We start from the raw sequence: 26,472 nt of genomic DNA on the forward strand, positions 1-26,472 counted from the left end.
GGCGGGTGCTCTGCCCACTGTACTGTCTCTCTGGCCCCTAGGACACCTCCTTTGCACGTAGGATTCCCCAAATTTAATTTCCTGGGACTACAGGGTCCCTTGAACGTAGCTGGGAGCAATCCCCGAGTACTGCCAAGTTTAGCTCAGAACAAAAACAAAGCAAATAAGAATATTGCCTTCAAGAAGCATCTAAGAACCAGAGGAAAATGGAGACAGGGGTCAGTGGGCTGGAGCTCTTCCCAGGCCTTGCAAGCAGGAGACCTGGGCACGGTCCCTGGCACGCCACAGTCGCCCATCACTGCCAAGAGTGACTCAAGGGGGAAGAAAAAAAAAGAATGACTCCAGCACTGGGCTGGGAGTAGCCCCTGAGCACCAGGTGTGGCCACAACCCAAAACCAAACCACAGCAAACGAGATTCGAAAAGAGTCTGTGAACATAGAAAAATGGTGCTAGGTCTAAATACCCATTGCAAAGAGAATGAAGGCCAGGCGCATGGGGATACAGTAAAGCTGTAATTAAAATTCAAAGTGAGTGGGCTGGAGTGATAGCACAGTGGGTAGGGCGTTTGCCTTGCACGCAGCTGACCCGGGTTCTAATCCCAGCATCCCATATGGTCCCCTGAGCACCGCCAGGGGTAATTCCTGAGTGAAGAGCCAGGAGTAACCCCTGTGGATCACCGGGTGTGACCCAAAAACCAAAAAATAAAATAAAATAAAATTCAAAGTGATCAGAGCACATACATGAGAAGGTGAGTCATCGAAGTTTAAGTGTTCTGAGGTCCTTATTTTGGGAGATCATCGTAAGTTTTTGAGTTAAGTATACATGGTACGATTTCTAGGCTTGCCACTGGCCCCCATGCCAGGCTGTTTCACTCGGGGCGCCCCAGAGGGGGGTGGGTGAGAGCCCTCCCCGCCCCCAAGGGACCCAGTCCCATTAGCCGAAAACCTCCAGAACCCAGCCGCCGCCATGCTCCAGGCCACTCCCCACACACTCGGACCGAGCCTCACGCACAAGTGAACCTATTCCTGGACCACACGGCCGAGAAAGCATCACAAGACACTCCCTGCCCATTCTCCAAGAGTACCACACCACATTTGATGGAGTTCAAATAGGCTGCCAATCATAGAAGGAAATATATATCGCTATATATATATATATATATATATATATATATATATATATATATATCACTGTATCACTGTCATCCCATTGCTCATCGATTTGCTCGAGCGGGCAGCAGTAACGTCTCCATGCATCCCACTCCTGAGATGTTAGCAGCCTCTCCTTACTTGTTTTTCCCAATGATTGGAGGCTCTCTCAGGGTCAGGGGAATGAGACCTGTTATTGTTACTGTATTTGACATATCTAATACGCCACGGGGAGCTTGCCAGGCTCTGCCATTACGGAAACAAAAGGCCAGGAAAGGAATTTCAAAGAAGACCACCTGAACTACCTTATAAAATAAAAAAAAAATAAATAAAGAAAAAAAAATTCTCGGCTTGGGTCTAGAGATGGAGCAGGGATTAAGGTGCTTGCATTGTGTGTGACTGACTCCCATAATGTTCCCCCAAGCACCTCCAAGAGAAATCCCCAAGCACTGAGCCAGGAGTAGCCCTTGAGCACCACGGCTGTGCCCCCACAACCCCAATCCGCCTCCCCACAGAAATACCTTTAGGGTGACACTAACAGAACTAGATGCAACTTCCAGTCCAGTGGAGGGGAAAAATCTGGAAAGGGGGAAGAGAGAGGAGGAGGAGGCACAGAGAGAGCTTGCACCCGCCTTCCTGCGTCCTACCCCAGCGCTGAGCACCGAGTGGTCCCTGAGGAGCACCAGTGAACCCTGGGAGTGGCCTTGTGGTCTCTGAGCACTGTTTAGTGAGACCCTCCCCCAAATAAGGAAGTTTGGGAAATAGGTCAAAGGGCTGGGGCACATGCTTTGCACGCAGGGGCTCGTGGGGTGCCCAGCTTCAGTCCCCGGCATTGCATGGTCCCCCAGTAATGACTGGGAGTCGCCTCTGAGTCTAACGGGTGTGTCCCCACAAAAATAGAACACAGGAAGAAAAGGAAGCACAGGAGCTGGAGAGGTGTCCAGGGAGCAAGGGGTTTGCCTTGCACGCAGCTGACCCCGGCTTCGATCGAGGCATCATCTACGGACCCCCAGTACGACCAGGAGTGACCTCAGAGCGCCGCTGGGTAGGCTCAGCACCCCCGCCCCAATCAAAAAGAAAATGGAAGGAAGCACTATTGTAAATCTCGGGAAGAGAACAGCAGAGAAGAACGCAAGGCAGTGATATAAATGTTTAATTATGATTAAATAATAAATATAAATATTTGTTGGTGGACTACCACATCAGTATTTTAAATTAACTTTTTTTTTTTTGGTAATAGACAAGAGTATTGGGCACCAAGAAGTTGCTACCCATCATAGTTTCTGTTATTACGTGTCTCTGGGCTTCCCAGCTTCATAGACCCTTCTCTGCTGAAGCATGACGTGAGTTCGGTGGATTTCAGTATTGATTCCTGTGTGCAGATGGGCAGAGTAGAGTTCTAAGAAAGCAGGTTGGTTAAAGGAAGTCAGATAACACAGAGAGGAAGCTGGTCGGGTCGACTTAGGAACTTAGCGTTACCGAACGTACTGTCCCCCGGAGTTTCCACCTCTGTAAATAAGTCCGCGTGTGACCTGTCATAACGCTCATTACTTGCTGCTCAGTCAAGGGTCGGCGTAATTGGGAACGTGGGCAGGTCACAGAGCTTGGGTTTCAGTTCCATTATTCGGAATTCTACAGGGTGACTTTCTTCCCGGCCACGGGCTGGACTTTTCCTGCCTTTGCGAGTGCAGAAAGATCCTGGAGTAGCTGTGGACCCGGCTTCATGGCCCCACCTGCCCGCCACTCATAGTCAGACTCCAGGGCTCAGTGCTGTCCACTGGGAAAGGGGGTGCAAACAGGCCCCACCAAAGGGTGTAAGAGCATGCGGATGTGTGTGAATCGCCTAGGTCACCTTTTTTGTTTTGTTTTGTTTTGTTTTGTTTTTTGCTTTTTGGGTCACACCCAGCGATGCACAGGGGTCAACTCCTGGCTCTGCACTCAGGAATCACTCCTGGCGGTGCTCGGGGGATGCTGAGAATTGAACCTGGGTCAGCTGCATGCAAGGCAAATGCCCTACATGCTGTGCTATTGCTCCAGCCCCACCTTGGTCATCTTTTTATTTGAGGGGTGGGGGATGCGTACCTGACGATGCCCAGGGGTTACTCCAGGCTCTTCCGGGCTCTGCATTCAGGGATCACTCCTAGCGATGCTTAGGGTACCATATGGGATGCTGAGGAACAAACCCAGGTCATCCTCGTGCAAGGCAAACACCTTCCACTATGCTCTCCTGGCCCTCACCTTGGTAGTCTTGATTACAAATTAGGTCTGAGCCTCCCCCCCAGCCCCAGCTCAGAGGACAGATCTCTGAAAGTTTCCCTCCCTTGGGATTGGCCACTCTGCCTGCCCTCACCTGTGGCTTGCTTTGATGTGGCCCCTGCCTTGGGCTGGTCAGAGCCACAGTGAGGGGTACCTGACCTTACCTGACCTCTGGGCTGGGGGATCTCTCCTTCCATCCACGCAGCCTCTGGGCTCCTGGGGCCTGACTGGCCCTGCCCTTCTACTCCCTCCCCTTCCCTCTGTCCTTATCAATGACACCATTCTGTTTGCTTTCTGTCTTAAAAAATCTGTCACTCTCACTGTCATTGTCATCCCCGTTGCTCATTGATTTGCTCGAGCGGGTACCAGTAATGTCTCCATTGTAAGGCTTGTTTGTTACTGTTTTGGGCATGTTGAATATGCCAAGGTCTTAGGTAATAATAATAATAATAATAATAATAATAATAATAATAATAATAATAATAATAATAATTGTGGTAAAGTATACCCACATAAAATTTATTCTTTCAACCTTTTTCACTTTAATTTTTCTTTTTAATTTTGGGCCACACCACGTGGTGCTCAGTACTTTCTCCTGAGTCTGTGTTCAGGGATCATTCCTGGCAGTCTTGGGGGTCATACGGGGATTCAAACCCGGTCAGCACAGGCAAGGCAAGTGCCCGCCCTACTGAGCCGTAGCTAAAGCATCTTTCAGCCATTTTTGAGGTGTAAATATCGGTGATGTGAGTCTCACATACACTGTTGAGCTACGAGACCACTGAATTTCTAGAACTTTCTTGTCATCTCACTCAGAACTGCACTACCTGTGTCCGGAGCACTAGGACAGCTGGTAGGGTGCTTCCCTGGCAGGCCCCCAACCCCGGTTCCATCTCCAGCACCACAAACGATCCCCAGAGCCCCACCAAGGGGGTCCTTGAGTGCAGAGTCAAGAGCAAAGCTGGGTGTGGCCCCCAAACCAACAAATTCCAACCTAATTAGCAAACTCTCGCCTGGCCCTGGGGACTCCCACTCTCCTGATGTTAAGGCATGTGGGCCCTGCCAGGCCCTCCGTGGTGGCCTTGAGGTCTACTTTCTCTCACCTCTGTTCTGTTCTGGGGTGTGCCCATGTTATGGCGTGTTCACCTCCGCTCTGTTCTGGGGTGCGCCCATGTTATGGCATGTTCACTTTTCTTCTGTTTTGGGGTGTACTCATGTTATGGTGTATTCACTTCCACTCTGTTCTGGGGTGCACCCATGTTATGGCATGTTCACTTTTCTTCTGTTTTTGGGTGTACCCATGTTATGGCATGTTCACTTCCATTCTGTTCTGGGGTGCGCCCATGTTATGGCGTGTTCACTTTTCTTCTGTTTTGGGGTGTACCCATGTTTTGGTGTGTTCACTTCCGTTCTGTTCTGGGGTGCACCCATGTTATGGCGTGTTCACTTCCGTTCTGTTCTGGGGTATACCCATGTTATGGCGTGTTCACCTCCGTTCTGTTCTGGGGTGCGCCCATGTTATGGCGTGTTCACTTCCGTTCTGTTCTGGCGTGTGCCCATGTTATGGTGTGTTCACCTCCATTCTGTTCTGGGTTGTGCCCATGTTATGGCGTGTTCACTTCCGTTCTGTTCTGGGGTGCGCCCATGTTATGGCGTGTTCACCTCCGTTCTGTTCTGGGGTGCGCCCATGCTATGGCGTGTTCCTCAGAGCAGCACCTTTCTTTGTCAGGCTGGGTCTGGAGTGGCCACAGTCTTTCACCCGTCTCTCTCCACGGGGCCTGTCCTGTCCTTAATCTTCCTTGGCTGTATTGGAAAGTGCAGGAATGTGGCGAGGACCCCCCTCTCTTTCCTTCTAGGACCCTGTCTAGAGGCTGAGGAAAGTGAGAGAGAGTGAGAGAGAGAAGCCAAGCGTGCTTTAATGAACTACTCAGAAGCCTCTTCTGGGGCTTCAGGCTTCCAGAAGTTTCTTTCCTTTTCTTTTGTATCCTTTCAAGATACACGTGGTTTTAATTATATTATTTATGGGGCACACGCAGCAGTTTCCAGGGCCTACCCCTGGCCCTATGCTCAGGGATCACTCCTGGCAGTGCTCAGAGGGCCACAGGGGGTGCCTGGGCTCAGACCCAGGTTGGCTGCGTGCCGGGCGAGCGCCCTGCCCACTGTACTCCCTCTCCGGCCCCCGGAAGTTCCTGCTCTCCACAGCGTTGAACCAGAGGGAAGACTTTGTCTTGGGAATCACGTTTGCCTGTGCAGCCTTCCTGGGGACAGAGCTCCTGCCCCCGGCCCCCACCCTGGGGGCCTTTGTTTGGCTTTTGGAGGGCGGAAGTGCTTGGTCCATTCCCAGCCCCGTTTGAGGGCTACTCCAGGCTGTTTTGCGGGGACGCTGTGGTGTCAGAGCCGGAACTGGGCTCCACTGCATGCCCGGCCGGGAGCTTCCCCGCTTTGCGAACTCTGGCCCAGGTGGTGGAGGTGGTGGTTTGGGGGCCACTCCCAGCAGTGCTCCGGGGTTCCTCCTGGCTCTGTGCTCTGGGGTCACTGCTGGGGAGGCTTGGAGGCCCTACGGGGATGCCGGGGGTAGAACCCAGGTTGCCTGCAAGGAAGGCGAGTTCCCCCCCCCACCCCCACCCCCCATGCTACCTCCAGCCCCGTGGTGGCACTGGTCCTTGTTTCCTGACTCCTGCGTGGCTCATGGGCACACCACTGCCTCCATGTGCCCTGTAGGGCCCTCTGGCCCGGGCGTCTCGCCCCGGGTGTGTCCTCTGGTCTTTCTTTAGACTCTGCCTGTGTGTCACGCAGGGCAGGGCCCTCTCCCTTGCCTCCTCTGAGTCTTCCTCCACTCCTGGTCCTTGTGCTCCGCCTCTCTCCCTCCCCCGCCCCGCCAGTGGGCCAGGAGCTGCAGCCCCCACCCCTCTCTCTCCCCGGACCCGGGCCGCCTGTCTGCTCGAGGTGCCTGCAGCTGTGAGAGTGACACAGCCGCCTCGCACATGCCCTCAGCGTGTCTCACAGCCACCTCGGGGAGGAAGCGAGAGAACCTATAATAATCCTTTTGAGCTCATCGGGGCAGTGTCCCTGGGTGGGGCAGAGCGTTCTGACTCCCGGCAGCGCTCGTACTCCCACATGGCCGTGACGGGACCCCGCAGCACGCAGGATGTCTGAACGGCCTCTCTCTCTCGGCTCTTCCTGCGGTTACGCGACCTGCACTGACTCATGCCACCTTCGGGCGCCTGAGCTGTCGGCTCTGCAGGAGGCCTGGCAAGGCTGAGCGCGAGCTCCAGCTCGCACCTCGCGGTGCCTGTGTGCTGGAACCGGCAGCCTGGCCCCGGATGTGACTTCTCACCGCAGCCCGCCCGCCTGGGCACTCTCCTGACGCTCCTCCCCTCAGTCCTGCTGACGCCACTTCGCAGGGAACCTCCGGCAGGCAGATTCCCCAGATGGCGGCTGCTAGGCAGCACGTCCTGAGCCGGCAGGGCTGGGAGTGGCCCTGCATATGTCTCCCCGGTACACGGCAGAGTGCGGGGTGCAGAGCCCGAACTGGCAGCAGGCGTGCACAGAGACGAGCCGCTGGCCACGCTGATGACCGAGGCCCCGGCTTGCTGCCAGGGTTCGGTATGTCTTGACACTGGATGCTCAGCCAGGGGGGTGGCTCGAAGGGCTGGTTGTGGGGGGGGGGGGTTGCCCGCAGGAGACCAGCTCAGGCACCCGCTCAGGAGGAGGGTGCACCAGGGGAAGTGAGCCTGCTGCTTCCTCCCCACCCCGCCCCGCCCCACCCCGCCCCGCCCCGCCCTCGCTCTGTGCATTGTGGTTTGCAGTACAGGTGCTGAAAGGTTGTCACGCGTGGCCCCTCTCTCAGCACTCAGTTCCTGTCCAGAGTGACCCTCTCCACCTGTCCTTGTCACAGTGCCCCCTTCTCTATCCTAACCGCCCCCCTGGGTTTGTGGCAGGCTTCCAACAGAGGACCAGTCCTCCTGGCCTTGCCTCTACTGCCCCTGGGAATTCGCTTCCTACTGTGTCACCCACATACAATGGGTGCAGCCATTCTGAGTCTGTCCCGCTCCCTCTCCTCGGACTTGTTAACTGATATTTGTTTTATTTATTTATTTATTTATTTATTTATTTATTTATTTATTTTGCTTTTTGGGTCACACCTGGCAATGCACAGGCGTCATTCCTGGCTCATGTACTCAGGAATTATCCCTGGCGGTGCTCAAGGGACCATATGGGATGCTGGGATTCGAACCCGGGTTGGCCGCATGCAAGGCAAACGCCCTACCCGCTGTGCTATCACTCCAGCCCTGATATTTGTATTTTAAAGACAAAAATCTTTCCATTCGAGACAATATGGATGGGAGGGGGAGGGGACTCAGCTAAGTGAATAAGGTCAGGAGGGATGAAGAAGACAAAGAGCTGGTCTCATTTAACGTGTGGTTCATAAAGAAAACAAGAGGAGAACAAATTGCAATGACAACAAACCCTTTGACTCGACCGCAGACCTGGAGGCACCCAGGCTGGCGGTGTGGGGAGCGTGAGGAATGTGGGGGTGCCCAGGGCATGGAGGTGGAGGTGCTGGGCGGGCTTGGTCTCAGAGCGCCCTGATGACGTATAACCTCGCAGAGCCCTGTAAGCCAGCATGACCAAAATAAAATTAAGTATTTAAATAGAAAGTGTTTTGGGGCCAGAGCAGTCGCACAGCGGGTAGGGAACTTGCTTCACATGCAGCCAGTCCTGGTTTGATCCCCGGTATCCTTTAGGGTCCCCCCCAGCCTACCGGAAGCGATCCCTGAGCACTGAGCTGTGGGGGTACCCCCACACACCCAAACCAGGGGGTGTTTGTCTGAGACTTTCTCCAAGTCCTTTTTGTTTGTTTGCTTTTTCCTTTTTGGGTCACATGGGTTAGTTCTGGCTCATGCACTCAGGACTTACTCTTGGTGGTGCTCAGGGGACCCTATGGGATGCTGGGGATCGAACCTGGGTCGGCTGCGTGCAAGGCAAACGCCCTACCCGCTGTGCTATCGCTCCAGCCCCTCTCCAAGTCCTTGATCTCCCGCTCTGCTGTGGTTTGAGGGTCCTGGGAGACGTGATGGAGTCGGCGGGGAAAGCCGGGCATCTGAGCCCCCTTAAAGCCGTCCTGGAACGTCCCGGCATGGACAGATACCAGTGACCAGCTGGGCCGGGCCTGATCTGCCTCAAGGCCGGTGGACACTTGACCCTGCCCCTTCCAGATTTGAGCAGGCAGGGGTCACTGACGGCAGCATGCCAGGGTCACGGCCACGCCATCTCCTGTCCACTACACGTGCGGCCCCCTGCTGGCCCCAGTCTGAGGAGCGTCTGCCGGGCACGAAGCCCCACTCCTGGCCTGCAGCCCTGTCACCTGCCCGCAGCCATGGAAAGGTGGGCTTTCCATGCACGGTGCCACTGTTCGTCCCCGCCGGGCTCCCTCGGACCCAGAATGCAGGGATGCTGGGGGGGAGGGGGTTGCCCGTGTTCATAGGTGCAGGCAGCCTTGGTTCTGGGGAGCAGCACCCCCACTTCTGTAGAGGTCTCCCTTACCCAAGACCAGACAGCTCACAACTCCGTCCCCGAAAGTCCTGGTTTCCAGCGGCTTTTTCTCTGCCTTCTCGGCCAGGAGGGCCGCACACGGGAGACGGCTGTGGGCCGCCTGTTTCTTTCCGAGGCTAATCCCACCCCCCGAAGGGGCTCGTTCGCCCTCACTTTTCCCCAGAAAGGGACTCGCCAGCATCCCCCTGTACCTCCCCCGTCTTGGCTCCCGAGACCGTCCCCGTAGACCACTGGCCCCCTGCCCCTCCCTGGGGTCACAGCTCTGTGTCTCCAGGGACCGTGACTGCCCGGCCTGAGGCCACTGAGCCACCTTGGCCATCGGGGTCCTCGTGTCAGAGCTGGGAGCTCTCTGGCTTTCCTTCTGGGGGGACGGGAGCCCCTGATTTCCCAGGAGCCAGTACCCGCGCTGACTCGGAGAGGGGCCCCGCTGCCCGTGGGGTCTGTCCGGAGTCTGAGCTAGCTGAGAGCATGGGAGGCTATTCTGGACTGTGGTCTCCTCTTATTACCCCCTGCCCCCATCCGTGTTCTTTCTGCCCCTCTCAGAGCTGAGGGCTGGGGGGTGTCGTGCTTCTAACTCACACCGGCTGCTTTTGCCTTGCTCTTCTCAGATGCTCCGATGCTACCTTTTAAAGTCCCAAATCAGGAGCCCGGGGAGTCTCGGTGATTAACGGCGAGGAGCCCGGTGGAAGAATTCCACAGCCTTAGACGGCAAAGTTTCCATGGCCTCGCCCGCCCGCCCTGCTGTGGGGCTGCCCCCACCAAGGAGTCCTCTTTCAGGGCCGGCTGCGGGAGGAGGGAGAGGGAGGAGGGAGAGAGGAGGGCGGCTGCGTGCCTCCTGCCCTCTCCTTCTCCCTGGCCTTGGCGGCCTGCAGAGGGAGGTGTCCACGAGGCAGGGCAGGGACCCCCCTTCCCCACAGCTGACTCATTCGGAACAGCTGGTGCCCGGGCCTGGAGCTGGGAAAACTCCCACACGGTGCAGGCACGCATGGTCTCCGCCTGCCGCTTTGCCCCTTGCCCTCTCCCCGAGCCCTCGAGGGGGCGGGGCAGGGGTGGGGCGGGACAGGGACTCCCCGGGGATTTGTCTCCGTAGCCTCTGGGGGTGGGATGGAGGGGCCGGGAGGTCCTGCAGCTGGATAGGCCTGGCTGGCCAGGTTTGGCCCTTCGATGGGAAGTGGACGGGATCCGCGTCTGTCTCGCTGCAGGTGGGGGACCCTGCCCGGCCTCCCCGCACCCCTGCGGGGGCTCCCCCAGCAGAGGCAGAACCTAGAGGAGGGTCCAGGATGGTGTGAAAGAGGACGTGTGTGTCTCTGCCGAAGCCACTGAAACTGAAGACGGTCGCTTTGGTTCCTCCGAATGAAAGAGGCCGGGCCGTTCTGGCCAGTGAGCATGGGTGGGGGGGTGCGGCGGGAGGGGGTCTGCGGCTTGCTCCCCGCTTCCTCCTCCTCCATTTTTATCAAATGAAACTTAGAAAGATGCGAGAAGCAGGGCTAGAAGGGTAGAAGCAGCTGGGGCAGGGAGCACGGCGGAGGCTTCTAGAGCCTGCCGTGGTTTTGGTCTAGACCACGGGGTCTCCGCCTTCCTCCAGACACTGCCCCCCACCCACCTTGTCTCCGTCACTCGGCCCCTTGTCCTCCTGGCTGGCCCCCTAGTCTCATGCATGGTCCCCGTTGGTGTGACTCTCACCTAAGGCCCTGGGGGGCCACGGGGGGCCATCCCGCCTGTGGGAATATCCCCCCCTTCTCTCGTCTTCCCTCTTGGGAGTGTGGGTGCATCTGCGAGCCAGCGGCCCGGCCCACGTGGCCCCAGCACCGCTGGCTGGCCCGGCTGCTATCTGGGGCTCTCGGCACACCACTCCGAGCACTGCAGAGGTGGGAAGAGTCCGGTGCGGGGTCCTTGGCGTGGCCTCTGGCGGTGCTGTGCTTCAGGGGCAAGGAAGGAAGCGTTCCCCTCCCGCCTCCAGAGCCTCCCGCCATCCTCAGCCACCAGGCTTCCCGGGGGCCTGCCCCAGAGCAGAGCCGGGACCCAGTGGGGATGAGGAGCTCACCTCGCGTTGGCCCCTGCGCAGGGGTGCTGTGTCCCTTCTGCCTGCACCCTGGCGCCCGAGTCTCTCCTGGAGGACGGTGACACCTGCCCCCGTCCACCCCCGGGCCCAGGGGCAGACGGGAGACAGGCGAGTGCCCAGGGAGTGGCTCTCAGGAGCCGTAGGTAAGGAGTCTCTGGAAACGGGATCCCCTGGGACCTCCTCGGGCGTGGAAGCGTGCCTGAGCAGAGGGGCAGTGCCCGCCCTTCCTTCCCTCTCCTTCCTCCCTCCCTTCTTGCTCTCCTCCCCTCCCCTCCCCTCTTCTCTCTTCTCCCCTTCTTCCTTCCTTCCTTCCTTCCTTCCTTCCTTCCTTCCTTCCTTCCTTCCTTCCTTCCTTCCTTCCTTCCTTCCTTCCTTCCTTCCTTCCTTCCTGCCTTCCTGCCTTCCTGCCTTCCTTTCTCCCTCCTTCTCCCTCCCTTCCTTCCCTCCTCTTCTTCCTTCCTTTCTCTTTCCTCCTCCCCTTCCTTCCTTCCTCCCCTCCCTTTTCCCTCCCGCTTTCATCCTCCCTCCCTCCCTCCCTCCCTCCCTCCCTCCCTCCCTCCCTTCCTCCCTCCCTCCCTCCCTTCCTTCCTTCCTTCCTTCCTTCCTTCCTTCCTTCCTTCCTTCCTTCCTTCCTTCCTTCCTTCCTTCCTTCCTTCCTTTCCTCCTTCCCTCCCTCCCTCCCTTCCTTCCCTTCTTCCCTGCTTCCTTCTTTCCCTCCTTCCCTTCTTCCCTCCTTCCTTCTTTCCCTCCTTCCCTCTTCCCTCCCTCCCTCCCTCCCACTCGTTAGGCCAGTATAAAGCTGAAGGCTTCTCGGAAGCATCACAGCCTTGCACACTTTCTCCTGGTCCTCTCTCCGGTGACCGCTGGCCGCTGAGTCACCTCTTGCTCTACCCTTGTCTCAACAATGGGCCCGTGTCCGTCTCCCGCTGTGCATCTCAGCCCTCCGGCCTGCGCCCCGCCTGCTTCTGTCTCCAGCGTAGGCTCACACCAGCTGATGCCTCGAGTCCCCACCCTCGGGCCCGCCGCCTCCGGCCATCCAGGCCAGTGCTCCCCGTTCCCTCCCCTCCCCACCCCGCCACGGGAACAGCTCCTCGGTGGCTCGGGAATGAGAGTGCTCTGCCAGGCCTGGGTCTGCCCCAGCCCTGGTTTTCCCAGCGAGGCTCTGCGTCAGGACTGGAACCCGGGCTCGCCCTCCTCCCGGCCTGTCTCCTCCCCCGGGACTCGTTCTCCCCTGTGTCCTGCCCGACGCGGGACGTCTGGGGGCCCGGCGGCCCTCGTGCGAGCGAGAAGCGCTGCAAGAGCAGGACTCTGCCTTCTTGCTCCCACTGAGCGTTGCCCTCGGGTGGGTGCAGCGGCCTCGGGCGGTCCCGCCCGGGCCAGGGGCAGTGCGGTGCAGAAAGCGGGTGGTCACACCCGAGCCGCTCCTCCTCCACCCAGCCCAGCTGTTTCTGGTTAGTGAGTCTCTTCCCTTGGTGATTGATTGGCAGCCCTTGTCTCGATGGCCGCCCACACGCTCCGCTGTGTGCATGCATGTGTGCGTGCGTGTCTGCACGCGTGTGTGTGTGTGTGTGTGTGTGTGTGTCCCACGGGACTCGACCTTCTGCTTCCTGACCCTCGTGAGCTGCGTCTGACCATCGTTGTCCCTTTGTCTCTTCTCCTCGGCTACTTTGGTGTTGGCCAGTGAGTGGAGACGGCCCGGGTGCCCTTGGGGTCACCAGTGTCTGACCTCCATGCACTCCCCACCGCTTGCCCCCCGCCCTGGGCCTTACCCGCCGGACCCCCAGACCCTTGTGCTCCCCGCGATGGCCCCTCCTGCTGCCCGTGGTGCTGCCCGGGGAGGACTCAGTGCCCAGGCTGAGAGGTCACGTGGGGTGCAGCTCACGTGGGGTGCAGTGGCTCCCCCAGAGGAGAGAGGTCCGAGAGAAGCCCCCTACCCTTCTTTGCTGAGTCTGGGAGGCCCCATGGTGGGGGCAGCACCCAGACAGGCACTGGGGGGCTCTGAGCTCACTTCCCGTGACCCCGGGTGGAATCCTGGGGACTTTGGCAGCAGCGGGCCCTGGGGGTGCGGGCAGGAGCACTGCCGGCTGCACCCGGGCTCGGACGGGAAGGGAGAGGACAGGGCGGCTCTGTCTCCCGCCATTGCGGAGGGAGCACGGAGTGCGGGGAGCCCGGTGGGCGCGTGGCGGCCCGCGCGGGCAGGAAGCTGCCTTGACCTGCAGGCTCTCGTTCTTGCCTTTCTTCCAGAACGCCGTCTCAGGCGGCTGGAAAAGGAAAACTTGGAAAGTGGAATAATAAAAACAGACCCCGCTGCCGTCGCCGGCACATAAATAGCTTCCCCGGCACACTCACTTCGCCATGGCAACCCGGGACGGCAGTTTATAGCAGCCTGTCACCCCGACTGGAAAACAGCAGCTGTGGCCGCAGCTGTGGGCAGGCGCCGGGGTGGGGCTGGGGGCCCGTGGGAGGGTCAGGGAAAGGGCAGCTGCAGCCCAGGTGGTGGGCGGAGGGGACACGGGGAGGCCGGAGTGAGCGTCCGTGCGTCCCTGAGTGGTGCTCCCTCCTTTCCCCTCTCCCGTGGAGGCTCCACTCCCTTCTCATCTCTGTGGACACTGGAAGTGCTCACCTGTACAGTGCTCCACCCTTTCTCATCTCAGTGGACACTGGAAGTGCTCACCTGTACAGTGCTCCACCCTTTCTCATCTCTGTGGACACTGGAAGTGCTCACCTGTACAGTGCTCCACCCTGTCTCATCTCTGTGGACACAGGAAGTGCTCACCTGTGCAGTGCTCCATCCCTTTTCATCTCCCATGGACACAGGAAGTGCTCACCTGTGCAGTGCTCCACCCCTCTCATTTCCTGTGGACTCAAGAGGTGGGCGTGCAAGGCCCTCGGTGGTACCCTGCCAGCTAGCTGGTTGAGTTGAAATCCTGCCTCCCGTCCACGGGGCTCACGGTTAAGGGTTTTCCTTGGATTGTTTCCTAACCTGGCCGCTGCTCAGGACTCACTCCCGGCCATGCTTGGGTGCAGGGGATCGAACCCGGGGCTCCTGCGTGCAGAGATGTGCTCTGGCCCTGGGAGCCGCCTGCTGGCCCCAGAGACGGGCTTTCCCCAGGGAGAGCCGGGGGCTGCCCTGAGGGAGGAGGGTGAGCCTGCTGTGTGCGCCGGGAGGTGCCCTCGCCTCCCTCTGAGCCTGGGTCTCAGGACAAGCTCAGGCCTCGGCTGCCCTGAGGGTCTCAAGGTGCCGCCGGCGAGTGGCAGGGACGCTTTGGAACCTGTGTGTGCCTTCCGAGGCTGTCAGGGGGCAGCTGGGAAATGCACGTTCCTGGGCCCCCCTGGCCCTCCTGGTGGGGACACTTGGGAGCAGGACCCAGTTCAGGCTCCGACAAGCTGCTGCCCGTCCCCGTTTGAGAAGCCACAAGCTGCTGCCCGTCCCCGTTTGAGAAGCCCCGCCTGGATGCTGGGCTCCAGGGTAGGGACCACGGTCCTCTTTGTTTGCTTGTTCTGGGGCCACACCTGGCGATGCTCAGGGCTCACTCCTGGCTCTGTGCTCAGGGCTCACTCCTGACAGTGCTCAGGAGACCATACGGGACGATGGGGATCAAACCGACGTATATGGCAGGTGCCTTCTCTGCGGTACCATCGCTCTGGCCTGCCGTATCCTCTTCCCAGGGCCCTGGCTGACCATGAGAGGGGGTGGGGTGAGGCGGCGTGTGGGGGTGAGCCCCTGCCGACACACTGACACTCAGCTTGCGTGTTCCCCGTGGGCCCACAGAGCTGGGCGGACAGGCCGGAGCAGGCAGGGCCGGACAGCGGGCGGCTGTCCACTCTCACGGTGGACTGCCGGGTGCAGAGAGACAGCGGGTGTCAGCTTGCACAAAGTCCGGGGGGTAGGTCAGACAACGAGTTCTCTCTTTTGAAGGGGGCACACCCAGCAGTGCTCAGGATTTACTCCTGGCTCTGTGCTCAGGGATCACCCTGGTGGTGCTCAGGGGACTAGGCCGGGATGGAACCTGAGTCAGCCACATTCAAGGCCAGTGCCCTCCCCAAGGGACTCTTGCTCCAGCCCATCAGTCACAGAGTTCTTTCTCTTCCCCATCTTCTCCTGCCCTGGGGAAAGAGTACCCCCACAGCACACACACATACACACGCGCACACACACACACACACACACACACACACTCATACACACATGCACACACCTGCACGTGCACACCAGCACACACGCACGCACACACACTCGAGCACACATGCACACACATGCACACACTCACACACATGCATACATATACACATGCATGCACACATGTACACGCGTACACACATGCACACACATGCACATGCACGCCAGCACACACACACGCGCACACTCATACACACACCATACACACACGCGAGCACACATGCACACACATGCGCACACGTACACACGTATGCACACGTGTACACATACACACACGCGTACACACACCACACATGCGAGCACACATGCACACACGTGCACACATGTGCACACGTATGCACGTGTGTACACATACACACGTACACACACGCATGCACACATGCATGCATACATGCATACACTTGCACACACACACACACACACACACACACACACACTGGTGCAGGGGCTGAGATACTGTTTCAGTCTGAGACAGGCGGCTTCCCCCTTGGCCCCGAGGGCCCCAGTGCGAGGAGTCCAGGCCTCCGGCCTGGGGACAGTGACCTCCTAGCCTCTCTGGAGCGTGGGTGATCTTGCTGGAAGTCCCGTCTAAAAATAGCAGAATCCCCTCCAGCTGCTAAAAAGCCGCTTTGTTCCCTCTCGAGAGCAGCGGCAGCCCCAGGAAGGGCCAGCTGTGTCTCCTGAGAGTGTCCCTTCCGGGGCTGCCCGTGGGGCTGCCCAGTGTATCCATCTGCCCGGCTCCGAGGGGCTGCCCTGCATCTGTGAGCCCAGCCGGAGCCCCGTGCTCACCCGGGTCCTGAGCCGTCCCCGCCAGCCCCGCGGGGAGAGGGTGGGTGAGGCTCCCGCACCCTCCCATCTGGACCCGGCCTCCCGGGGGGGCAGCAGGGTTGCCCCCTGAGACCAGCCCCGTTCTCCTTGGTCGGCTGGGGAGGAGTTGCTCCGCCTCATCATCCCCTCCGTGCTCCCTTTGCTGTGCTCGATCCCACACCCCTGTGCCACAGGAGGTGCCCCCGGTCAGTCTGAGTCAGGCCATGCTCGGTGGCCTGCCCTTCGGCTCCGAGATGGCACTGCTGGTATTTTAGGAGGCGGGGGCGGGCGGGGACCCCAGTGCCCGCACAGACCCTTCTTGGCTCCGTCTTGATGGGCCCTGGGGTCTCCAGCACAGGCCCCAGGGCCAGGACCGGGCAGCCCCCTTCGGCTCAGATCTCGGTGACGCGTCTAGAGAGAGCTCGGCTATCTTAGACCCTGACCTTCGCTGGCCTCCCGGAGCCATGTGGCCAGCTCTGATAAACGTTGTCATCATTGTCCCCGTGAGGCCCCGTCGGGCGGCCCCTCCGGGCCGAAAGCTTTCGGTATCAAAGTCTGGTGGCTTGTTCTGGACTCAGGCACAGACTTTTGAGCCGTTGGGACTGGGGAGTCGGGGGCTGTCAGCATCGTGCGCCCTCAGCCCCCTGTCCCCTCCTCCTGGCACGGGGCCTGTCCCTGACGCGAGCTGCGTTTCCCGTGTGCCTCCTGGTTTCCGTGTGTCCCTGACGACGCAGAGCGCTGCTTTCGCTGTCCCTGGGGAACCTGCGGATATAATTTGCTCCTTTGCTCGCTTGTTTTGGGTCACGCCCAGTGGCGCTCGGGGCTGACTCCTGGCTCTGCACTCAGGACTCACTCCTGCTGGTGCTCAGGGGGCCGTGTGGGATGCTGGGGGCTCGCTGCCTGCCGGGCCAGCGCCCTCCCCGCTGTACTATCCCTCTGGCCTCCTGGCTGCACCTGCTCAAGGGCTGTCCAGCCGGGGTCTGGCCGTGGCTCAGCGGAGAGCACCTCCCCACGCGGGAGCCCGGGTTCCACCCCCAACACCGCAAATAAAAAAAATATGTTTTTCGAGTATTTGAGAAAGAAAACTGAGCTCGGTGTTGGCCAGGGAGCAGCTCCGAGGCCAGAGCTCGGCTCTGCATGAGGCGCCGCTGGGTTCACTCCCTGGCACCGCAGAGGGCCCCGCCCCACCCTGCCCTGCCAGGTGTGACCCTCAACACGACAGCAAAACGTTGTTCCGTCTCCTCTCCCCTCCTCCAAGCACCGTGTGTGGCTCACCTGTCTGACCACCAGCTGGCCCGTCCTCCCTGCCTGTCACTGGAGGGCACTCGGTCACCTGACTCCCCACTCAGTGCTCGCTCGATGCCTTGGGCTTATTGGAGACTGACACCTGGGTATGGGTTGCAGGTGAGGGCCCAGGGACCTCATGCTGACTTCGTGTGCTCTGGGGAGGGGGATGGAGCCCAGGGGCCGAGGCGCCTCGTGGGTGGGAGGGGGGGCTGTGGGAGGTGGGCACGGGGATGCTGGCGCCCCGGGGCAGCTCGGTGGAGGCAGTGCCCAGCTCTCCGGGCCCGGCCTGGCTGGAGGCAGCCTCTGGTCCCGGCCCTCGGGTGCTGCCAGGCCAGCCTGTGGTTTGTTCTGCTGCCTCCGCCCTGGCCCGCTTCCTGGCCCGAGCAGGGATGGGGCTACTGGTGGCAGGGGGGGGCACCGCCACTGCAGCCCAGATGCCCCCGGAGGCCTGGGAGCCGAGGGGGCGAGTGTGGGGGGCGGGCGGGCAGGGGCGCTGCCGGCGTGGGGGCTGGGCTCCGAGGCACGAGCTGAGGGACCCCGAGACACAGGGAGGGAGAAGCAGAGCGGCCCGTGGGGGGGCTGGGGCTGGGGGAGGGGTTAGGAGTTCCAGGGGAAGGGCCAGCCAGGAGCTGTGCCACCCTGCAAGCGCGGGATGCCGGAGAGGTGAGCAGGACTCGCGGAAGGGCGGGTGTCCAGGGCTCTGCTGGAGGCGGAAGGATCTGGGGGCGGGCGGGGGGACGAGGCATGGCCCTGCCAAGTGGAGGCGTGAGGCGGCAATGTACGGGGGGGCCGGGGGGGCCCTTGTTCCCTCCTCGGGAGCCCAACTGGGAACTGGACCTGCCCGGAGTGGCCCCTGTCCAGAGCCAAGCGCACCGGGAGGGGCTGCCCCGGCTTCTGGGGCCCCGGGGACTCAGCCCTGACGCCCCATCTTCCTTCCCGGGCTCCCGGGGGCCTCCAACTCTCTCTGGGCTTGGTGGGGGGGGGGGCCGCATCTCTTCGTTTGGCTTTCTCGCAGAGCCGGCCTGTCCTGCAGGCAGTGGTCTTAGACCCAGGCCAGCCCCCCACCCCCGGCTGCTGCTCTTGGTCTCCTGGGGCCGCGGGGAAGCGGAGGGACCGTCCCTCAGTGCCGGGAAACGGCCCGGTTGGAAAGGACGGCGGCTGGCGGCCACGAGCCCCCACTCACGCCAGCCACTGGGCGCGCTTGGCACAGAGGTGCCCGCGGGCGTGCGGCTTCTGTCTAGGGGTGTGTGTGTGTGTGTGCTTTCTGTGTAGAGACACGCGTGTGGTTTCTGCAGCTAATTCATGAGCGTGCTTTCTGTGCAGACCGACACGCGTGTGATCCCTGTCGATAGTCGGGAGCGTGCTTTCTTAGAGATCGATGCGTGCGTGGGCAGTTCACCCCCGTAGCCACAGAAAGTGCCTGCAGGGGTCCCTAGCTCCCGCGGGGCTCCACAAACACGGTTTCCATCCTGACACCCATTCACTCCCCGAAAGAGGGACAGGGGCTGACGTGGGACGGGGAGAGAGCCTTGGGGTCCAAGCTGGCCAGGCGAGAGGAACTGAAGCCTGGTGCCTCCCTGGGGCCCCTCCGTCGTCCTCACCTTCTCTGGAGCCTTCATGGGACCCCTACATCCTTCTTATTCCTCGTGGTGCCTTCCTGGGACCCCTTTCCTTTCCTGGGGCCTTCCTGGGGCCCCTTTGTCCTTCTTGCCTTTCCCGGGGCCTTCCTGGGCCCTGACATCCTTCTTACCCCTCCTGGGGCCTTCCAGGGGCCCGTCTGTCCTTTAACCCCTCCTGTCTCCAGCCAGAGCATTCTGAGAAGTCAGCCAGTGATGACGTGACCCGGGGGGGTTGCCAAGCCCCGGGGAGGGGGGCAGAGCCTCTCTCTGTTGGGGGGTGTTCCCCCTCAGCCGCGCCTCCCTGCCTTGGTCCCCAGGCCCCCCTGGCTTCTTCCCCCATATCCGTGTGCACTTTGCTTCCCAGGCACTCGCCGGGTGCTACAGGAGGGTCCCGCTCTTCTTCCGCAGGTTCCCCCTGGCAGGGGGAAGTCCCCAGGGCTGGGCTCCTCGGGGACCCTCCAGATACTCTCGGCCCTGGGACTCACCCCGTCTCCTCGGGTGGCCGAGGATGCACCTCTGGCCCGTGGGAGAGAGCCTGAGAGTGAGGGGTTCCTTGGGCAGGGGGGCAGGGATGGTGCCCCTCCGTCACCCCCCACGGCTCGGTGGCTCGCTGGTCCTTCCGGAACACTTGCTGGAAGCTGCAGCCTGAGTTATCGGGAGTCAGGGGGGTATAAGGGGGCTGCAGGGTTTCTCGGGCGCCAAGGAACAGAAGGGAGGGGTGGGACGTGATGCAGGTTCTGAAAAGAAAAGGCACGGGTCAGAGCCGGAGCGATGGGACAGCAGGGAGGGTCTTTGGGTCCCACTGGTGCTTGGCTCCTGGCACCACAGACGGTTCTCCGAGCCCCACCCGGAGTGATCCCTGAGCACAGCTGGAAAAAGCGAGGAAAAAGCAAAAGCAAGGGCCAGGGCCAGCTTTTGTGCCAAAGGGAGGGAGGCGCCTGTGCACCCCGGAGATGCCTGCGCTTGAAAGGCCCCCTGGGCATTTGCACGACACGGAGCCCGAACGTGGGGTGCAGGCAGCAGGGCTGCTGCCGTTCCAGGGACCCCCCAGGTCTTCTCCTTCCCGGAGGCCCCTGGCCTTGGCTCTCCCTGCAACTGACTCCGCGATGCCCTCGCCCTCCTGGCAGACTGCCGCGCGGACGCCCCAGGACTCTGCGGGGAGAGGGTTAACAGGGAAAAGGATTCCGTGGGCACGGACAGGAAGATGCTTTTTCTGCCCTTGCAGGAAGGGATGGGAATTTGCTGCTCCCTTCCGATTCTCCCCGAGGCTGCCCAGATGCTGGAGAGGAGGAGGAGGGGCGCCTCCTACCCAGAATGCCCCGGGCCGGTGACTCATCTGGCTGGGGAGAGAGGGGGACTCCCGGCGCCTGGGCCTGGAGTCGGAGCACTCGCAGGTCCTCTGCCAGCTGCCTAATAAGGCCAGGGGCTCCGCCGCGCGGAGGAGACGGCAGAGAGCTGGCTTCCCGGGAGAGGCACCTGCTCCGCCTCCTGGTTCCAGAAGCACCTCCGTGGGCCACGGCTGGGCACTGCCCCCACGGGACCCCCGCGCCAGCCACTGAGGGTCCCGCCTCCTGCGGTGGGGTCTCGAGAGGGGCAGATGGGCCTCCTTGCCTCCACTGCCCGGGGGTCACCTGTGGCCTTTCCTCATCAGGACAGGAGGTCTCTCCTCTTCGGTACCTCAGGGAGAGACTCCGTGGAATTCTGATGCGGACTCTCCGTTTTCTCCAGAAACCCACGACGGTATCACCTAGTAGCGGTCATTGCTGCTGCTTCTGCCCTAGCCTCAGGATGTTCCCTTTTCGGTGGTGGAGGAGAGGAAGGGTGAGGGAGGGACTTGTGAGCTTAAGGCGCTTGGGCTTGAGGCCAGGTCGCTGGGGCTGGAGCCACAGCACCACAGGTAGGAAGCTTGCCTTGCATGAGGCTGACCCGGGTTCCATCCCTGATGCCCTATATGGTCCCCCAGCACCCCCAAGAATCATCCCTGGGGACAGAGCCAGGAGTCAACCCTGAGCATCACCAGACGTGTCCCAAAGCCACAAATAATGGGGCGTGGGGTGGGGTGGTAAAGAATAAACTCTCAGACCGATCTCAGTAGACCAGAGGGATAGCACAAGGGCTAAGGCACCCGCTGTGCTTGTGGCCAGTATCTGTTCGATTTCAGGTGTCAGATTCGGCCCCCAGAGCACAGGTCTAAGAGTAACCCTGAGCACCCCAGAGAGATGCTCCAAACCCAAACCAAGTCAAGAAAGCAAGCTAAGCTTGCTCTAGTGTCCTGCCCTGGGTGCAAGCACCTCTCTCTCAAGCTCTCCGAGCACTGCTCATCTCTGAGATCCCGGCCCCCGATCCCTTCCTTAGGATGGTGGGAAAATGTAAGACTGAGTCTCGTCCCAGTTAAAGGTACGAGAAACTGACCAGAAGGAAGCCTCAGGGACCAGCCCGGGGGTGCCTGGTAAACCTGGCACTGAGTCTGCCAGTGACCTCCCGCCACAAACATTAACACCAGTGGGCAGGAAGTCTGCCCCGTGCCGGGGTCTCTGCTGGGCGCTGGAGAGACGGGTCGTGTGAGGCAGGGCAGGCACACGTGCGCAGGGTGCAGGGGCAGAGACGGGAAGGAAAACCTCTGCCCCAGGCGGGAGCGCTCTGTCCGCCCTCCCTCCGCATCCTCTTGAAAGGTTAAGGAGTCCTACTTACAGGTCAAGATGGGCTCTGGCTGCTTCCCGGCACCGAGGCACACGCTGAAATGGCGAGAAGCCTGTGAAAATGTCCTGGGGTACAGCCGGTCCCCCTTCTTGCCCATATGGTTTTCCATCTTTGATTTTCTGTTTGCTAGGTCTGGACCCTCCCGCCCCCACCCCCCCCCCCCGCCCCGACATGGCCTGCTGGTGCTTGGGGCCCGTGCAGTGCCGGGGACGGAGCCTGTAAACCCTCTCCCCGGCTCCTCCCAGCCTTGGGATCTTTCCAGACCTCCTTTTTCCGAGCATTCCAAACAGAAAGTGAGTGTGATGTTTCTGGCCTGACGGCAGCACCAACCCCAACCCCTGCCGGCTCACCATTAAGCCCCGGGAGGAGCCCCAAAACCCTGTGGCGGAGTCTGCGGTGTCACCACCTCCAGCCCTCCTGGGGGAACTGGAGACCCCGTTAGATGGAATCAGTGGCAACTCCGGCCACGGGGGATTGTTTTTTTGGGGGGGTCACACCCAGCAAGGCACAGAGGTTACTTCTGGCTCATGCACTGAGGAATCACTCCTGGCGGTGCTGGGGGGACCCTATGGGATGCTGGGAATCGAAATCAAACCCGGGTCGGCCGCATGCAGGGCAAACGCCCTACCCGCTGTGCTATCACTCCAGCCCCCCCCCCCACTTTTTTTTTTTAAAGTCAACAGTAGGAGTCGAGTTCCTCCTCTCTGATGCCAATCGTGCTTCTTTACTGCCCTCTGGAAGCCAGGGTGCAAGGAGGATGCGTGGGAGCTGCTCGCCTCGCCCGTGCCGTGAGCTCAGGCGAGCAGTGTGTGGAAGTGTCCGGCGTGGCCCTCACGAGAGCCGACAGTTCCAGGGCTGGGCTTGAGTGGGGCTGTTTCCTCCACCTCCAGCTCCCACGCCCCTCCCTGCCCTGCCCCTCCTAGGCTGAACCGGGGACGAGCCTGGCTTCCGAGCACCCTGTGTGGATAGCGGCTGCCTTCCCCGCCCCAGCCCTCAGACCCACTATCTGCCCGCCTCAGCGCCCTCCTGTCTCCTTTCTGGAGCGGGACCCACCCTGTATCGCCACCCGCCAGAGTGAAGCTTTCTGGAAAGGGGCGGGGCCCAGGCCACGGTCCAGACCTCCTCTCACTGGCAGTGCTGGGGAATTTCCTGATCACTGCGGCCCTGTGTTGGGCCTGGGCCGCTCTCGGCTTGTCTCCTGGTGGGGGGGGTAAAGTGGGCTCGAGAGAAGAGAGCAGGGCATGGGGGCCAGGGGGAGAGAGCAGCCTCAGACCACCGGCCCCGGCCTTCCCGCTGACCTCCTCACCGGTTATAGGTAAGACCAGCCCAAAGAATTCTGTTGGAGGGCCCCCCAACACAGCGGGAGGGCCTGTGCCCGGGCCATCGGGGGCATCGCCTTGGGTTTCTGAGCGCCTGAGGGGGACATGTGTGGCGTGAGACATGAAGACTGAGGTGTGTCTGGCGTGACTTCTCTACGGGGGTAGAGAAGCAGCAACTGGGGCATCCCAGGGAGGAAGTGGCTGCTTCTGAGTCAGTTCGCTCCCCCAGGTCTCAACTGTCACCAAAAGCCCCAGGCTAGCACGGGCCCCTCTTGCCTTTACACATGTTGGCTCTCCATGGCGGCTCTAACGGCTTCTTTTTATCTGTCTTTGCCTCTCTTCCAGAGACCCAGTTGTCATCGGTATCCAGGCAGCCCTCCTCCTCCTCCTCCTCCTCCTCCTCCGCCTCGTCGTCCTCCCCCTGCCACCTCTCTACCACCACAGTTGCTGGTTGTTGTTGAGGGTGCCTCCACGGTAACATGTCCATCCTGTTTACACCTCCATCTGGTCAAGTTGGTGTAAACTAGGAACCGACCTGCCCCCGGACAGTCATTTCCATCAATACTTGGGGACAGCAATCATCGTGGCACGTCGTCCGGCTTCCACTTGTTTCCCCCATTCTCTTCCTCCTCTGTTGCCAGTCTTCATAAGGGGGGGAAAAAAGCATCCAGCCTTGGGCTTACCTGGAAGCTTATTGCACAAGACACAGTCAATCCGTTTCCTGACGGGGCCCGCAGAGAATCAGAAATAGGAAGAAGCCAAGGCCAGGGCCAGAGGGGCAGGCGACCTTGATCAGTGGAAGGAAACACCCCCCCACCACCACCCAACACCTCTTCTCTGATAGAGGGATTTGGGAAGAGCGGACAAGATGACGAACGCGCCCGACCATTCCTTGACGGCCAACTCGAGGATGGAGGGCCGCGAGGGGGACTTCGGCTGCACCCTCGGGGAGCTGCGGAAGCTCATGGAGCTGCGTTCCTTGGATGCCCTCCAGCAGATCAACACCAACTACGGAGGGGTCCTGAGCCTCTGCAACAAGCTGAAGACCAGCCCAGTGGAAGGTAAGGTGCGGGGCCCAGAGGAAGGGGCTGGCGGTGAAAATGATTTTCCCCACCTCTGGGGGAGCCCTGCTTCTGGAGACCAGCGCTTGCTCTGGGCAGCCTCTCTGGGCTCTCTCGGCGTCCCGGCAGGAAGGGAGGCCCTGAAGAGGCAGCTCTTGCCCCGAGATGGTGCTGCTGCAGCACTGTATAGACTATGCTCGGGCTTATCACTGGCGCCAGAGAAACCCAGGGTAAAACCCAGCCCAGGTGTTCGGGAGAAACTTCCAGAACCTTGAGTACCTGCGGTGTCTTCTTGTATTTTTGAATGTTGGAAAGGGGTGTGTGTGTGTGTGTGTGCGTGTATGTGTGTGTGTGTGTGTGTGTGTGTGTGTGTGTGTGCGCGTGCGTGACTGTCCCCACTGTCCCTCCCTGCAGTTGATGCCCAGGTCCAGGTGAGGGGCCCGGGAGTCCGTGCCGCTCTCGGGATGAGCACACGCTGGCTCTGAGGACAAGCTCTTCCCCGTAGGTCTGGCTGAGACGATGCTGTTTCCGTGGGGTTGCTCTTCCCCCTCCCCTCGTGTTCTGGATCCCGCTGTTCTGAGTCAGGTGCAAGAACCCAACCCAGCTGGCTGCAGGGCCCAGCCTTGTTTCCCGAGTGTCCGAACCCTTTCCCACGGCCCCTGCAGATTCCCAGAGAACCCCCCGGCCGCCTCTCATCAACCTCAGAGGGCAAACTCGGCAGACTCAGCGAATGGTGCTCTTAGATTCGCTGCCATCCTGCTTGCAGCCCTGAGCCAGGCACCGCCCCTCTGGCCGGCGGGAGGCTTCCGTGGCCATGGACTGTGGCAGGACCAGCCCCTGGCTCCAGGGCCCGTGCCACGGCCCGGGTCTGCACTGACCTTCTGCTTACAACACACGTATCTCTCCTGACCGCTTCCCCTGCAGGATGGCCATCGGACTGGCCCGAACGGGGCAGGCTGGGCCCAGGAAACAGGATTCCCAGGGCTGTAGCCTCCCCACCACCTTTGCCAGCAGTGACCTCCTCGAGGAAGAGAAGAAAGGGAGGGGAAGGAAGCAGGGACTCTGTCCACGTAAGGGGCCGCTGAGCTGCTCCATCAGGCCGGCAGAGAGAAGAGCCTCCTTTAGAAATCAGGGACGGAGGGGCTGGAGCGATAGCACAGCGGGTAGGGCGTTTGCCTTGCACGTGGCCGACCCGGGTTCGATTCCCAGCATACCATATGCTCCCCTGAGCACCGCCAGGGGTGATTCCTGAGCGCAAAGCTAGGAACAACCCCTGAGCATCGCCGGGTGTGACCCAAGAAGAAGAAAATAAATCAGGGACTGAACTGCAAGGCTGATCCCCTACCCTCTGGGTCAATGCTATGTTATTCGAAGGCCTGTTTTTCACGAGCGGGGGGCGTCCTTGGGATTGGGGCCTTTCTCGCTGGGCAGGTGGAGATGTCAAGTAGCAATGCTCCTGCATTATTATTTGTAGAATCTGCACGAGAGGGCATGCAGGCACAGAGGCAGAGGCAGGGCGGGGCTGGAGGGAACTCAGAGGGCTGAGCACTGCACGCTTTGCACAGAGGTGGCCCTGTCTGGCCCCTGGCACTGCGTGTGCCCGGGCACTGCTGGGTGTGGACCCAACACAGAAACGATGAAAGAAAGAAAACAACGGAACCAGATAGAAATTTCTAGCGCACTTGACCCTCTCTCCCCAGAGCCCCACTTCCGTGGGCATGGCCTGCCACAGATGGAAAATGTGTGATGTACGTGTTCGGTTCTGCGTGGCCGGCAGCCTCTCTACTGAACACCCATCTCTCCTTTGCTGGTCATTATTCCCCGAACAAACCATCTAGCTCACCGTTCGCATGAGATTTGCATTGTCTCAGGTATCATAAGTAATCTAGAGAAGACTTAAGGTGTACCAGAGGCCATGCATGGATTGTATGCAAATACCTCTCCATTTTCATTTGTTTCTTTGCGCAGCCTTGCTGGACACTGTCCCCAGTGCTCTGAGCACCCTGTGCACCAGGGCAGACACCCAGGGCTCCACCCTTTGATGACTCTCCTGGGGCATCCTGTTTCGTTTTGTCTGGGGGCCACACCCAGCGACGCTCAGGGTTTACTGCTGACTCTGCACTCGGGAATCACTCCTGATTGATTGATTGATTGATAGGATTGAACCCTGGTCAGCTGCTTGCAAGGCAAATGCCCTACCCATTGTACTACCTTTCTGGTCCCAGATCCTGCTTCATTTTATAGAAGGGACTATAGAAAGCACCACAGATTTTTTTTTTTTTTAAATTCCAATGGACGTCCCAGAACCAGCCTGCATTGGGTCACCGGTGCTGGTTGTCTTTCCCCAGGCCCCAGTGGCAGATAGGCCCACTTGGAACTTCTTCGGTAGAGCTTGCTGGTATTGGGGGGGGGGGGGCGGAGAGTGGGCATGTGAGTATGGGGTCAGGAGAGGAGAGGAGAGGAGCCGGCTGCCTGGCTCC

General features: G+C 60.3%; 1 protein-coding gene across 6 annotated transcripts in view; it reads left to right on the top strand.

Moving 5' to 3' along the window:
- ATP2B4 (ATPase plasma membrane Ca2+ transporting 4) overlaps window positions 1–26,472 on the top strand; it is a 91,563-nt gene that overhangs the window by 24,012 nt on the left and 41,079 nt on the right. For 5 of the 6 annotated variants that reach the window (XM_055144248.1, XM_055144251.1, XM_055144254.1 and 2 more), the window contains exon 2: window positions 23,277–23,992. In XM_055144248.1, the coding sequence (XP_055000223.1) occupies window positions 23,800–23,992 (193 nt within the window). In that variant the 5' untranslated portion in view covers window positions 23,277–23,799. Of the gene's footprint in view, window positions 1–22,911; window positions 22,928–23,276; window positions 23,993–26,472 lie in introns of those variants that run through there. The other variant, XM_055144249.1, reaches the window with a different exon arrangement.

Source organism: Sorex araneus, chromosome 7, assembly GCF_027595985.1.
Source record: "Sorex araneus isolate mSorAra2 chromosome 7, mSorAra2.pri, whole genome shotgun sequence".
Classification (NCBI taxonomy): domain Eukaryota; kingdom Metazoa; phylum Chordata; class Mammalia; order Eulipotyphla; family Soricidae; genus Sorex; species Sorex araneus.